Here is a 14,233-nt window from a genome sequence, read left to right on the forward strand (position 1 = left end):
TACACTGGGAGATAAACATGGCATTATAATACACTGGGAGATAAACATGGCATTATAATACACTGGGAGATTATCCTCACAAGGTGAGGTATTGAAAACAGGGGTGCCAATAATTTTGGCCCATATCTTTTTGAGAATCAAAAGTATTACTTGTTGAACAAAATCTCTTCCTCTGAGCAATTGTATTAGTATAAAATAATATAATTTACGAATGTAAGCCTATAATATAGCTCAATATATTCCAGGCTTTGTGGAATTTCAGCTCAGGTGACATCAATTCGCTCCAACGTCAAAACTTCAAAAACCAATTTACATTTTGAAAACGCTTATCTTGTACTTATGTTTGTCCCCTTGTAGTTGCCATTCTTTATTTGATGAAATCCATACTTTTTCAAATAAACGTTAATCAAAAACAACCACCGACTATTTGCTCATTAATGTTGATCTAAAATGGAAACTCCGATGTGCCAATTGAATCTCAACAAGGAAACAAGTCCGTGGCTGTATTTAATGAACGTTATTTTTTTTTTTCAAGTAAGGATTTCATCAAACAAAGGATATGTTTTTTTTTTAAACTATAATTTGTTTGGGAGCATGAAAGCTGTAGTTTATGGTTGACACCGCTGCTTGTTTGCCATTAGCCAAATCGGTGTTCTCAACAAGTTCAAAGCACTTGAAACCACACAAATCGTTGACCCAGTTTGCAAGCAATATTCCCCCCCAGGTTCCCACTTGTTATGAACACAGCATAATGTCACTATCAGGAGGAAACACCCACTTGGCAATCAAACTCAATACTTATTCAAATTCAAGACCCATTCCCAAATCATGAACAGACAGATCGAGTCAGCTGGAAGCTATTTACAGTCTGTAAAGAGCTCTGTGTTTGGCTGGGTATCCCCATGCAGCTGTGGGTGTGGTGTGACTATGGAACTAGGTATCTACTGCCACCTAGCGGTTGTCTTTCTACCCAGGCGACTTGGCTCAGTGTGAGCGCAGCGCTTTTATTCTAGGCTGTCTCGAACGCCCCCATTAACGTGCTGCACTTCCTGCTTCTCTCCGAACCAGGAAATAAACAAGTCGGTGGTCTGGTTTAATGAACAGGCGGTGTCCTTTTTTTAAAATAGCATTGGATTATAGCTATTTGGCCAAATTATCGCCTGTCACCATGGCCGGCTTCTTCAAGAAAAAGACAGTAGATGGTAAGTGTACACAGACTCGGCGTTTCAGCTCGCTGACATTTGCAAAGTTAGCTTCAGTCTCTTATTATAAGAGAGTGTAACACTTAACGTTACACATCTGTCTAACAGGTAGGCTCAGCACTCCTGAACATTCCTATTACAGAATGTTGAACAAACTTAATGTTTTTGTATTTAAAAACAAACAAACTAGTTTTTGTCCTTAAATAGAAGGTAATCTGAAGGGGGGGGAGACGGGACACAGGGAAGTGTTATCTGCCTGCCTTTCAGTACGCTGGTCTGTATAGAGTACCACAGAGTCATAACAACAATAACGGGGCAGCAGTACGTGCTGTTGGTCCTTTTGGCCGTAGTGGGTGGCGATGGGGTATCCACAGGAGAGGTTTGCTCTCCCGACTTTTTGCGGTACAGGTAGGTTCTGTCACTTGGATTTTCAGTCTCTTCATCATCATCATCATCATGATGATGATGATGATGACGATGATGCTGTAGAATCCCCTCTGTGGATCTCTCGTCTGTCTCCTCTCTCAATTCAAAGAGCTTCATTGACATGGGAAACGTATGTTTTGGCCAAAACAAGTGAAATAAACAACAATTGTTTCTCTCTTCTCCTCTGTTTGCCAAGAACTAGTACTGATCTTGTAGTTTTCTCTCCCACCGTTGTGTCTAGATGTGATAAAGGAGCAGACCAAAGAGCTGAGAGGAACCCAGAGACAGATCACCAGAGACAGATCTTCCCTGGAGAAACAGGAAAAACAACTGGTGGGGGTGTAGTAGTAGTCTGTTCTGTAGTAGTGAATACAGAGAGTATCGGAGTCATGGATAATGTACAGTGTATTCATACTGCCTCAATCTACACACACACACAAACACACACACACACACACACACAATACAACATAATGACAAAGCAAAAAAACTAAAACAGATTTAACACATTTTTTACCTATTTATAAAAACAACTGAAATATCACATTTTACATCAGTATTCAGGCCCTTTACTCAGTACCCTTTCCCTCGACCCTGACAAGTTTCCCAGTCCCTGCTGTAGAAAAACAACCCCACCGCATGACGCTGCCACCACCATGCTTCACTGTAGGGATGGTATGGGCCAGGTGATGAGTGGTGCCTGGTTTCCTTCAGACGTGACGCTGCCACCACCATGCTTCACTGTAGGGATGGTATGGGCCAGGTGATGAGTGGTGCCTGGTTTCCTCCAGACGTGATGCTGCCACCACCATGCTTCACTGTAGGGATGGTATTGGCCAGGTGATGAGTGGTGCCTGGTTTCCTCCAGACGTGACGCTGCCACCACCATGCTTCACTGTAGGGATGGTATTGGCCAGGTGATGAGTGGTGCCTGGTTTCCTCCAGACGTGATGCTGCCACCACCATGCTTCACTGTAGGGATGGTATGGGCCAGGTGATGAGTGGTGCCTGGTTTCCTCCAGACATGACGCTTGACATTCAGGCCAAATAGTTCAGTATTGGTCCTTTAGGTGCCTTTTTGGCAAACTCCAAGCGGGCTGTTATGTGATGGGAGAAACTTCCAGAAGGACAACCATCTCCACAGAGGAACTCTGGAGCTCTGTCAGAGTGACCATCGGGTTCTTGGTCACCTCCCTGACCAAGGCCCATCTCCCCCGTTTGCTCAGTTTGGCCGGGCGGCCAGCTCTAGGAAGAGTCTTGATAGTTCCAAACTTCTTCCATTTAAGAATGATGGAGACCTCTGTGTTCTTGGGGACCTTCAATGCTGCAGATAGTTTTGGTACCCTTCCCCAGATCTGTACCTCGACACAATCCTGTCTTGGAGCTCTATGGAAAATTCCTTCAACCTCATGGCTTGGTTTTTGCTCTAACATGCACTGTCAACTGTGGGACCTTATATAGACAGGTGTGTGTCTTTCCAAACCATGTCCAATCAATTGAATTTACCTCAGGTGTAAACAGTTGTAAAAACATCTCAAGGATGATCAGCAGAAACAGGATGCACCTGAGCTCAATTTCGAGTCTCATAGCAAAGGGTCTGAATACTTATGTCGATAAGGTTTCTGTTTTTTAAATTTGTAATACATTTGTAAAAAATATCTAAACCTGTTTTCGCTTTGTCATTATGGGATATTGTGTGTAGATTGATGAGAAAAAACATATGTTTATTTAAGAATAAGGCTGTAACGTAAGAAAATGTGTAAAAAAGTCAAGGGCTCTGAATTCTTTCCGGATGCTCTGTGGGTCCATGTGGAAAACCTCGAGTCTGTTTGTGACATCATTACATTCATGCCAAACATAACAATGGAGTGACAAGAAGTTGGTATGATGGCGAAAACAGGCTGTCACCCAGGCTAGTCAGCCCTAGATTGCTGTCTTGGTTTCCATCTGTCACCCAGGCTTTGTCAGTTAGATTACAGGTGTCACCCAGGCCAGCGCTGGTGGGTCACCCAGGCTAGTCTAGAGGGTAGAGGAGGCAGGTAGTCTACAGGCTGTCAGGAGGCAGGTAGCCTAGTGGTTAGAGGTGTCAGAGGAGGCAGGTAGCCTAGTGGTTAGAGTGTAGAGGAGGCAGGTAGCCTAGTGGTTAGACGTGTGGGCGGCAGGTAGCCTAGTGGTTAGAGTGTAGAGGAGGCAGGTAGCCTAGTGGTTAGAGTGTAGAGGTGGTAGGTAGCCTAGTGGTTAGAGTGTAGAGGTGGTAGGTAGCCTAGTGGTTAGAGTGTGGCAGGTAGCCTAGTGGTTAGAGTGTAGAGGAGGCAGGTAGCCTAGTGGTTAGAGTGTAGAGGTGGTAGGTAGCCTAGTGGTTAGAGTGTAGAGGAGGCAGGTAGCCTAGTGGTTAGAGTGTAGAGGAGGCAGGTAGCCTAGTGGTTAGAGTGTAGAGGAGGCAGGTAGCCTAGTGGTTAGAGTGTAGGGAGGCAGGTAGCCTAGTGGTTAGAGTGTAGAGGTGGTAGGTAGCCTAGTGGTTAGAGTGCAGAGGAGGCAGGTAGCCTAGTGGTTAGAGTGTAGAGGAGGCAGGTAGCCTAGTGGTTAGAGTGTAGAGGGAGGCAGGTAGCCTAGTGGTTAGAGTGTAGAGGAGGCAGGTAGCCTAGTGGTTAGAGTGTAGAGGAGGCAGGTAGTCTAGTGGTTAGAGTGTAGAGGCAGGTAGCCTAGTGGTTAGAGTGTAGAGGTGGCAGGTAGTTAGAGGGTAGAGGAGGCAGGTAGCCTAGTGGTTAGAGTGTAGGGAGGCAGGTAGCCTAGTGGTTAGAGTGTAGGGGCGGCAGGTAGCCTAGTGGTAAGAGTGTAGAGGGCAGGTAGCCTAGTGGTTAGAGTGTAGAGGAGGCAGGTAGCCTAGTGGTAAGAGTGTAGGGGCGGCAGGTAGTCTAGAGGGTAGAGGAGGCAGGTAGCCTAGTGGTTAGAGGGTAGAGGAGGCAGGTAGTCTAGTGGTTAGAGTGTAGAGGTGGCAGGTAGCCTAGTGGTTAGAGTGTAGAGGAGGCAGGTAGCCTAGTGGTTAGAGTGAGAGGAGGCAGGTAGCCTAGTGGTTAGAGTGTAGGGGTGGCAGGTGGTTAGATTGTAGAGGAGGCAGGTAGCCTAGTGGTTAGAGTGTAGGGGAGGCAGGTAGCCTAGTGGTTAGAGTGTAGAGGTGGCAGGTAGCCTAGTGGTTAGAGTGTAGAGGAGGCAGGTAGCCTAGTGGTTAGAGTGTAGAGGAGGCAGGTAGCCTAGTGGTTAGAGTGGAGAGGAGGCAGGTAGCCTAGTGGTTAGAGTGGAGAGGAGGTAGGTAGCCTAGTGGTTAGAGTGGAGAGGAGGCAGGTAGCCTAGTGGTTAGAGTGGAGAGGAGGCAGGTAGCCTAGTGGTTAGAGTGTGGAGAGGAGGCAGGTAGCCTAGTGGTTAGAGTGGAGAGGAGGCAGGTAGCCTAGTGGTTAGGTAGTGGAGAGGAGGCAGGTAGCCTAGTGGTTAGAGTGTAGAGGAGGCAGGTAGCCTAGTGGTTAGAGTGTAGAGGTGGCAGGTAGCCTAGTGGTTAGAGTGTAGAGGAGGCAGGTAGCCTAGTGGTTAGAGTGTAGAGGAGGCAGGTAGCCTAGTGGTTAGAGTGTAGAGGAGGCAGGTAGCCTAGTGGTTAGAGTGTAGAGGAGGCAGGTAGCCTAGTGGTTAGAGTGTAGAGGAGGCAGGTAGCCTAGTGGTTAGAGTGTAGAGGAGGCAGGTAGCCTAGTGGTTAGAGTGTAGAGGAGGCAGGTAGCCTAGTGGTTAGAGTGTAGAGGAGGCAGGTAGCCTAGTGGTTAGAGTGTAGAGGAGGCAGGTAGCCTAGTGGTTAGAGTGTAGAGGAGACAGGTAGCCTAGTGGTTAGAGTGTTGAGGAGGCAGGTAGCCTAGTGGTTAGAGTGTAGAGGAGGCAGGTAGCCTAGTGGTTAGAGTGTAGAGGAGGCAGGTAGCCTAGTGGTTAGAGCGTTGGACTTGTAACCCGAAAGGTTGTAAGATCAAATCCCCCAAGCTGACAAGGTCAAATTCTGTCGTTCTGCCCCTGAACAGGCAGTTAACCCACTGTTCCTAGGGCCGTTGTTGAAAATAAGAATTTGTTCTTAACTGACTTGCCTAGTTAAATAAAGGTTAGATAAATAAAAATGCTTCACTGGAAACCTATGGGCTATTGTGATGTCATTATGGGGTATTGTGATGTCATTATGGGGTATTGTGATGTCATTATGGGGTATTGTGTGTAGATTGATGAGGGGGGGGACGATTTAAATAATTTTAGAATGCTGTCACAAAATATGGGAGAAGTCAAAGGGGTCTGAGTACTTTCCGAATGCACATTGTCTCCCAGGAGATGGAGATTAAGAAGATGGCGAAGACGGGGAACAAGGAGGCGTGTACCATCCTGGCCAAACAGCTGGTTCAGCTGAGGAGACAGAAGAACAGAAGCTACGCCGTCGGTTCAAAGGTCACCTCCATGTCCTCTCAGACCAAACTCATGAACTCCCAGATGAAGATGGCAGGGGCCATGGCTACCACTACCAAAGTACGTGTGGGTCAGTGGGCTTCTTCTTTCCACAGGGGGTGATGTACCTAGTGTGGGTCAGTGGGCTGCTTCTTCCCACGGGGGGGGTGATGTACCTAGTGTGGATCAGTGGGCTGCTTCTCCCCACGGGGGGTGATGTACCTACTGTAGACACCTTGGACAGCGTTCTGTCTGTCTCTCCTGTGTCTGTCTGTCTCTCCTGTCAGTCTGTCTTTCTCTCCTGTCAGTCTGTCTTTCTCTGTCTGTCTGTCTGTCTGTCTGTCTGTCTGTCTGTCTGTCTGTGTCTCTGTCTGTCTGTCTGTCTGTCTCTGTGTCTCTGTATTTTAATGGGTGTTTTCTGCCTTTTGCAAAGTGTAACCAGACCATGTGACTCTCTCTCCTCTCCCGTCTCAGACTATGCAGGCTGTCAATAAGAAGATGGACCCTCAGAAGATGCAACAGACCATGCAGAACTTCCAGAAGGAGAACATGAAGATGGAGATGTCAGAGGAGCTGAGTAAGACTGGATCTATATTACACATTCTATGTTGTCCTCATGATGATAAGACTGGATCTATATTACACATTCTATGTTGTCCTCATGATGATAAGACTGGATCTATTTTACACATTCTATGTTGTCCTCATGATAATAAGACTGGATCTATACTACACATTCTATGTTGTTGTCCTCCATGATGGTAAGACGATCTATATTACACATTCTATGTTGTCCTCATGATGATAAGACTGGATCTATATTACACATTCTATGTTGTCCTCATGATAATAAGACTGGATCTATTTTACACATTCTATGTTGTCCTCATGATGATAAGACTGGATCTATTTTACACATTCTATGTTGTCCTCATGAGGATAAGACTGGATCTATACTACACATTCTATGTTGTCCTCATGATGATAAGACTGGATCTATACTACACATTCTATGTTGTCCTCATGATGATAAGACTGGATCTACATTACACATTCTATGTTGTCCTCATGATGGTAAGACTGGATCTATATTACACATTCTATGTTGTCCTCATGATGATAAGACTGGATCTATTTTACACATTCTATGTTGTCCTCATGATGATAAGACTGGATCTATTTTACACATTCTATGTTGTCCTCATGATGATAAGACTGGATCTATTTTACACATTCTATGTTGTCCTCATGATGATAAGACTGGATCTATTTTACACATTCTATGTTGTCCTCATGAGGATAAGACTGGATCTATATTACACATTCTATGTTGTCCTCATGATGATAAGACTGGATCTATTTTACACATTCTATGTTGTCCTCATGATAATAAGACTGGATCTATATTACACTTTCTATGTTGTTGTTCTCCATGATTTGAAGACTGGATCTATATGTATATTACACATTCTATGTTGTCCTCATGATGATAAGACTGCTAATGTAGCATAATATATATATATATTTAGTGTACTAGATACTATTAATACCTATATAGTGTACTACATGCTATTAATACCTATATAGTATACTATTAATACCTATATAGTGTACTACATACTATTAATACCTATATAGTATACTATTAATACCTATATAGTGTACTACATACTATTAATACCTATATAGTGTACTACATACTATTAATACCTATATAGTATACTATTAATACCTATATAGTGTACTACATACTACTAATACCTATATAGTATACTATTAATACCTATATAGTGTACTACATACTATTAATACCTATATAGTATACTATTAATACCTATATAGTGTACTATTAATACCTATATAGTGTACTACATACTATTAATACCTATATAGTATACTATTAATACCTATATAGTGTACTACATACTATTATTACCTAGTTAGTGTACTACATGCTATTAATACCTATATAGTGTACTACATGCTATTAATACCTATATAGTGTACTACATGCTATTAATACCTATATAGTGTACTACATGCTATTATTACCTAGTTAGTGTACTACATACTATTAATACCTATATAGTGTACTACATACTATTAATACCTATATAGTGTACTACATACTATTAATACCTATATAGTGTACTACATACTATTAATACCTATATAGTGTACTACATACTATTAATACCTATATAGTGTACTACATACTATTAATACCTATATAGTGTACTACATACTATTAATACCTATATAGTGTACTACATGCTATTAAAACCTATATAGTGTACTACATACTATTAATACCTATATAGTATACTATTAATACCTATATAGTGTACTACATACTATTAAAACCTATATAGTATACTATTATTACCTATATAGTGTACTACATACTATTAATACCTGTATAGTGTACTACATACTATTAAAACCTATATAGTGTACTACATACTATTATTGCATTTCCATTAACAGCTGTACCTTATGTTAATTAGAGGGATTTCTTTCTTTCCTTAATGCATTTGAGCCAATCAGTTGTGTTGACAATGTAGGGGTGGTATACAGAAGACAGCCCTACTGGGTAACAGACCAAGTCCATATTATGGCAAGAACAGCTCAAATAAGCAAAGAGAAACGACAGTCCATCATTACTTTAAGACATGAAGGTCAGTCAACACGGAACATTTCAAGAACTTTGAAAGTTTCTTCAAGTGCAGTCGGAAAAACCATCAAGCCCTGTGATGAAACTGGCTCTCATGAGGACCGCCACAGGAAAGGAAGACCCAGAGTTACATCTGCTGCAGAGGATAAGTTCATTAGAGTTACCAGCCTCAGAAATTGCAGCCCAAATAAATGCTTCACAGAGTTCAAGTAACAGACACATCTCAACATCAACTGTTCAGAGGGAGATTGCGTGAATCAGACCTTCATGGTCAAATTGCTGCAAAGAAACCACTACCAAAGGACACCAATAAGAAGAGATTTGATTGGACCAAGAAACATGAGCAATGGACATTAGACTGGTGAAAAATGTTGGTTCCAACCGCGGTGTCTTTGAGACGCAGAGTAGGTGAACGGATGATCTCCCCATTTGTGGTTCCCACATTGAAGCATGGAGGAGGAGGTGTGGGGGTGCTTTGCTGGTGTCTGTGATTTTATTTAGAATTTAAAGCACACTTAACCAACATCACCCTACACAATCACCCAACCTCAACCCAATTGAGATGGTTTGGGATGAGTTGGATTGCAGAGTGAATGAAAAGCAGCCAACAAGTGCTCAGCATATGTGGGAACTCCTTCAAGACTCTTGGAAAAGCATTCCAGGTGAAGCTGGTTGAGAGAATGCCAAGAGTGTGCAAAGCTGTCATCAAGACAAAGGGTGGCTACTTTGAAGAATCTCAAATATAAAATATTTTGATTTGTTTAACACTTTTTTTGGTTACTACATGATATTTCATAGTTTTGATGTCTTAACTATTATACTACAATGTAGAAAATAGTAAAAATAAAGAAAAACCCTTGAATGAGTAGGTGTTCTAAAACTTTTGACAGGTAGTGTGTGGGTGGAGGTGTGTGTGTGCGTGCGTGTGTGTGTGTGTGAGCTGTGTGTGTGTGTGTGTGTTTTAATAGGAGTCATCTCTCTGTCCCCTTCTCTCAGTTAACGACACACTGGATGAGATCTTTGACGAGTCTGGAGACGAGGAGGAGTCTGATAGCATTGTTAACCAGGTTCTGGATGAGATCGGCATCGAGATATCAGGAAAGGTGAGACATTGGTGTTTTTATTCTAAAATAAAATGTGTTCTCGATGATGTATCTGATTTTTAATAAAGCCAGAATAAATCTAGAGACTAAACCCTGAAAGAGATCCTTGGGGTTGGTTTCCCAGATATAGATCTGAAATAGAACCAGGGTTCGTCAGTGTCCGGGAAACTGGACCTGTATCTAGCATTATAAACTGTCTGGTTCCAGCCCTGAATGCTGATTGGCTGACAAGGGTTCAACTGGGTTAGGGTACGACTGGGTTAGGGTCCCACTGGGTTAGGGTCCTACTGGGTTAGGATCCTGCTGGGTTAGGGTCTTCCTGGGTTAGGGTCTTACTGGGTTAGGGTCCCACTGGGTTAGGGTCCAACTGGGTTAGGGTCCAACTGGGTTAGGGTCCCACTGGGTTAGGGTCCCACTGGGTTAGGGTCCCACTGGGTTAGGGTCCAACTGGGTTAGGGTCCAACTGGGTTAGGGTCCCACTGGGTGAGGGTTAGGGTCCAACTGGGTTAGGGTCCTACTGGGTTAGAGTCCTACTGGGTTAGGGTCTTCCTGGGTTAGGGTCCCACTGGGTTAGGGTCCTACTGGGTTAGGGTCCAACGGGTTTAGGGTCCAACTGGGTTAGGGTCCTACTGGGTTAGGGTCCCACTGTGTTAGGGTCCCACTGGGTTAGGGTCCCACTGGGTTAGGGTCCCACTGGGTTAGGGCCCTACTGGGTTAGGGTCCTACTGGGTTAGGGCCCTACTGGGTTAGGGTCCTACTGGGTTAGGGTCCTACTGGGTTAGGGTCCCACTGGGTTAGGGTCCTACTGGGTTAGGGTCCTACTGGGTTAGGGTCCTACTGGGTTAGGGCCCTACTGGGTTAGGGTCCCACTGGGTTAGGGTTCCACTGGGTTAGGGTCCCACTGGGTTAGGGTCCTACTGGGTTAGGGTCCCACTGGGTTAGGGTCCTACTGGGTTAGGGTCCTACTGGGTTAGGGTCCTACTGGGTTAGGGTCCTACTGGGGATGTCATTCTGCAGCTCTATGGAAATACTCTGTAAAGTAAGTTAGCCTTGTCTGAGCCAGAATGGCCCATAGGGACACTAGTCTATGTCCTGTTACTGTAGTGAGACAGCTTGATGTACAGGACACCCCCTGGACAGGACACCCCCTGGACAGGACACTAGTCTATGTCCTGTTACTGTAGTGAGACAGCTTGATGTACCAGGACACCCCCTGGACAGGACACTAGTCTATGTCCTGTTACTGTAGTGAGACAGCTTGATGTACCAGGACACCCCCTGGACAGGACACTAGTCTATGTCCTGTTTCTGTAGTGAGACAGCTTGATGTACCAGGACACCCACTGGACAGGACACCCCCTGGACAGGACACTAGTCTATGTCCTGTTTCTGTAGTGAGACAGCTTGATGTACCAGGACACCCCTGGACAGGACACTAGTCTATGTCCTGTTACTGTAGTGAGACAGCTTGAAGTACCAGGACACTAGTCTATGTCCTGTTACTGTAGTGAGACAGCTTGATGTACCAGAACACTAGTCTATCTCTTGTTTCTGTAGTGAGACAGCTTGATGTACCAGGACACCCCCTGGACAGGACACTAGTCTATCTCCTGTTTCTGTAGTGAGACAGCTTGAAGTACCAGGACACTAGTCTATGTCCTGTTACTGTAGTGAGACAGCTTGATGTACCAGGACACCCACTGGACAGGACACTAGTCTATGTCCTGTTTCTGTAGTGAGACAGCTTGATGTACCAGGACACCCCCTGGACAGGACACTAGTCTATGTCCTGTTACTGTAGTGAGACAGCTTGATGTACCAGGACACCCCCTGGACAGGACACTAGTCTATCTCCTGTTTCTGTAGTGAGACAGCTTGATGTACCAGGACACCCACTGGACAGGACACTAGTCTATGTCCTGTTTCTGTAGTGAGACAGCTTGATGTACCAGGACACCCCCTGGACAGGACACTAGTCTATGTCCTGTTTCTGTAGTGAGACAGCTTGATGTACCAGGACACCCACTGGACAGGACACCCCCTGGACAGGACACTAGTCTATGTCCTGTTACTGTAGTGAGACAGCTTGATGTACCAGAACACTAGTCTATCTCTTGTTTCTGTAGTGAGACAGCTTGATGTACCAGGACACTAGTCTATGTCCTGTTACTGTAGTGAGACAGCTTGATGTACCAGGACACCCCCTGGACAGGACACCCCCTGGACAGGACACCCCCTGGACAGGACACCCCTGGACAGGACACTAAGTACTGTGGAAATACTATGAATGGCGTATGCTTGGGAGAATCAAGGTTGAGTTGATTCACTTGTTGTTCTTATTGATCGTAGATGGTGAACGCTCCTTCAACCAGCAGAAACAACCCCACCTCTTCTGCCACCAAATCAGACGGCATCTCAGACGAAGACATCGAACGACAGCTCAAAGCCTTGGGAGTGGACTAACACACACACACACACACCCTGTGCCTGGACACACACGACTCCCCCTGTTCAGTTTCTGACATGCCTTTTCTGGGATATAGTGACACTATTATATTTATATATATCATATCTTTTCATTTTGAATGCATGAACAGTAGAATCTGAAACTACCTTTCACCCCCCCCCACTTAGCCCCACCTCTCCCTGTCCGTCCCTCTTAGCCCCACCTCTCCCTGTCCCCCCCACTTAGCCCCACCACTACCTGTTCATTATGATCTAGGATCAGGTCCCCTCTTATTCATTATGATCTAGGATCAGGTCCCCTCTTATTCAATATGATCAGGTCCCCTCTTATTCATTATGATCTAGGATCAGGTCCCCTCTTATTCAATATGTTCAGGTCCCCTCTTATCCATTATAACCTAAAGCCAAAACTGATGCTAGATCAGCAGTCCTGTTCTGAGATGCTTTGTGAACACGGCCCTGATATCTGAGAGCTGTGATGTGGTGGCCAACTCTTGTCCTGGGGAGGTATGCTCCTGCAGGGATTTGTTCCAGCCCAACAGTCAGACTATCTTTTTTTTTTCTGCTATCCTCTCGTTTTGAGAAAGTGTAAATAAATAAAATACCTTTATTTCATCAGATATACAAGGCACTTCATCAGATCTTCAGTCTGAAACAGAAAGCTGTCAGTAGACCCTAGTCTAAAGTAGTGCACTATATAGGGCCCTGGTCTAAAGTAGTGCACTATATAGGGCCCTGGTCTAAAGTAGTGCACTATATAGGGCTCTGGTCTAAAGTAGTGTACTATATAGGGCCCTGGTCTAAAGTAGTGTACTATATAGGGCCCTAGTCTAAAGTAGTGTACTATATAGGGCCCTAGTCTAAAGTAGTGTACTATATAGGGCCCTGGTCTAATGTAGTGTACTATATAGGGCCCTGGTCTAAAGTAGTGCACTATATAGGGTCCTGGTCTAAAGTAGTGTACTATATAGGGCCCTGGTCTAAAGTAGTGCACTATATAGGGAATAGGACCCTGGTCTAAAGTAGTGTACTATATAGGGCCCTGGTCTAAAGTAATATACTATATAGGGCCCTGGTCTAAAGTAGTGTACTATATAGGGTCCTGGTCTAAAGTAGTGTACTATATAGGGAATAGGACCCTGGTTTTAAGTAGTGTACTATATAGGGTCCTGGTCTAAAGTAGTGTACTATATAGGGCCCTGGTCTAAAGTAGTGTACTATATAGGGTCCTGGTCTAAAGTAGTGTACTATATAGGGCCCTGGTCTAAAGTAGTGTACTATATAGGGAATAGGGCCCTGGTCTAAAGTAATATACTATATAGGGCCCTGGTCTAAAGTAGTGTACTATATAGGGCCCTGGTCTAAAGTAGTGTACTATATAGGGCCCTGGTCTAAAGTAATCTACTATATAGGGCCCTGGTCTAAAGTAATCTACTATATAGGGCCCTGGTCTAAAGTAATCTACTATATAGGGCCCTGGTCTAAAGTAGTGTACTATATAGGGCCCTGGTCTAAAGTAGTGTACTATATAGGGCCCTGGTCTAAAGTAGTGTACTATATAGGGCCCTGGTCTAAAGTAGTGTACTATATAGGGTCCTAGTCTAAAGTAGTGCACTATATAGGGTCCTGGTCTAAAGTAGTGCACTATATAGGGTCCTGGTCTAAAGTAGTGCACTATATAGGGCCCTGGTCTAAAGTAGTGCACTTATATAGGGCCCTGGTCTAAAGTAGTGCACTATATAGGGCCCTGGTCTAAAGTAGTGCACTTATATAGGGTCCTGGTCTAAAGTAGTGCACTATATAGGGAATAGGGTCCTGGTCTAAAGTAGTGCACTATATAGGACCCTGGTCTAAAGTAGTGCACTATATAGGGCCCTGGTCTAAAGTAGTGTACTATA

At 44.4% G+C, this 14,233-nt stretch overlaps 1 protein-coding gene across 2 annotated transcripts; it reads left to right on the forward strand.

Moving 5' to 3' along the window:
• The first annotated feature begins 1,043 nt into the window (after nt 1–1,043).
• LOC112242331 (charged multivesicular body protein 2b) lies at nt 1,044–12,955 on the forward strand. Of its 2 annotated transcripts, XR_006081752.1 has the most exons (7): nt 1,044–1,202; nt 1,870–1,961; nt 5,979–6,173; nt 6,567–6,669; nt 9,763–9,869; nt 12,219–12,597; nt 12,655–12,955. XR_006081752.1 is itself a non-coding variant. In XM_042313659.1 (6 exons), exons 1-6 carry the CDS (start codon nt 1,097–1,099, stop codon nt 12,330–12,332), a joined length of 717 nt encoding a protein of 238 aa, XP_042169593.1. In that variant the 5' UTR covers nt 1,044–1,096; the 3' UTR covers nt 12,333–12,955. The 2 variants fall into 2 exon arrangements, 1 of the variants encoding a protein (XP_042169593.1); XM_042313659.1 differs by having other exon boundaries at nt 12,219–12,955.
• The last annotated feature ends 1,278 nt before the right edge of the window (nt 12,956–14,233 follow it).

Source organism: Oncorhynchus tshawytscha, unplaced genomic scaffold (assembly GCF_018296145.1).
Source record: "Oncorhynchus tshawytscha isolate Ot180627B unplaced genomic scaffold, Otsh_v2.0 Un_contig_4021_pilon_pilon, whole genome shotgun sequence".
NCBI classification, from domain to species: domain Eukaryota; kingdom Metazoa; phylum Chordata; class Actinopteri; order Salmoniformes; family Salmonidae; genus Oncorhynchus; species Oncorhynchus tshawytscha.

Coding starts and splice junctions, on each gene's coding strand:
- LOC112242331 (XM_042313659.1), top strand. CDS start 1,097: ATGAACAGGCGGTGTCCTTTTTTTAAAATAGCATTGGATTATAGCTAT. Junction 1,962..5,978: donor AGAAACAGGAAAAACAACTG/GTGGGGGTGTAG, acceptor ATTGTCTCCCAG/GAGATGGAGATTAAGAAGAT. Junction 6,670..9,762: donor GGAGATGTCAGAGGAGCTGA/GTAAGACTGGAT, acceptor CCCTTCTCTCAG/TTAACGACACACTGGATGAG.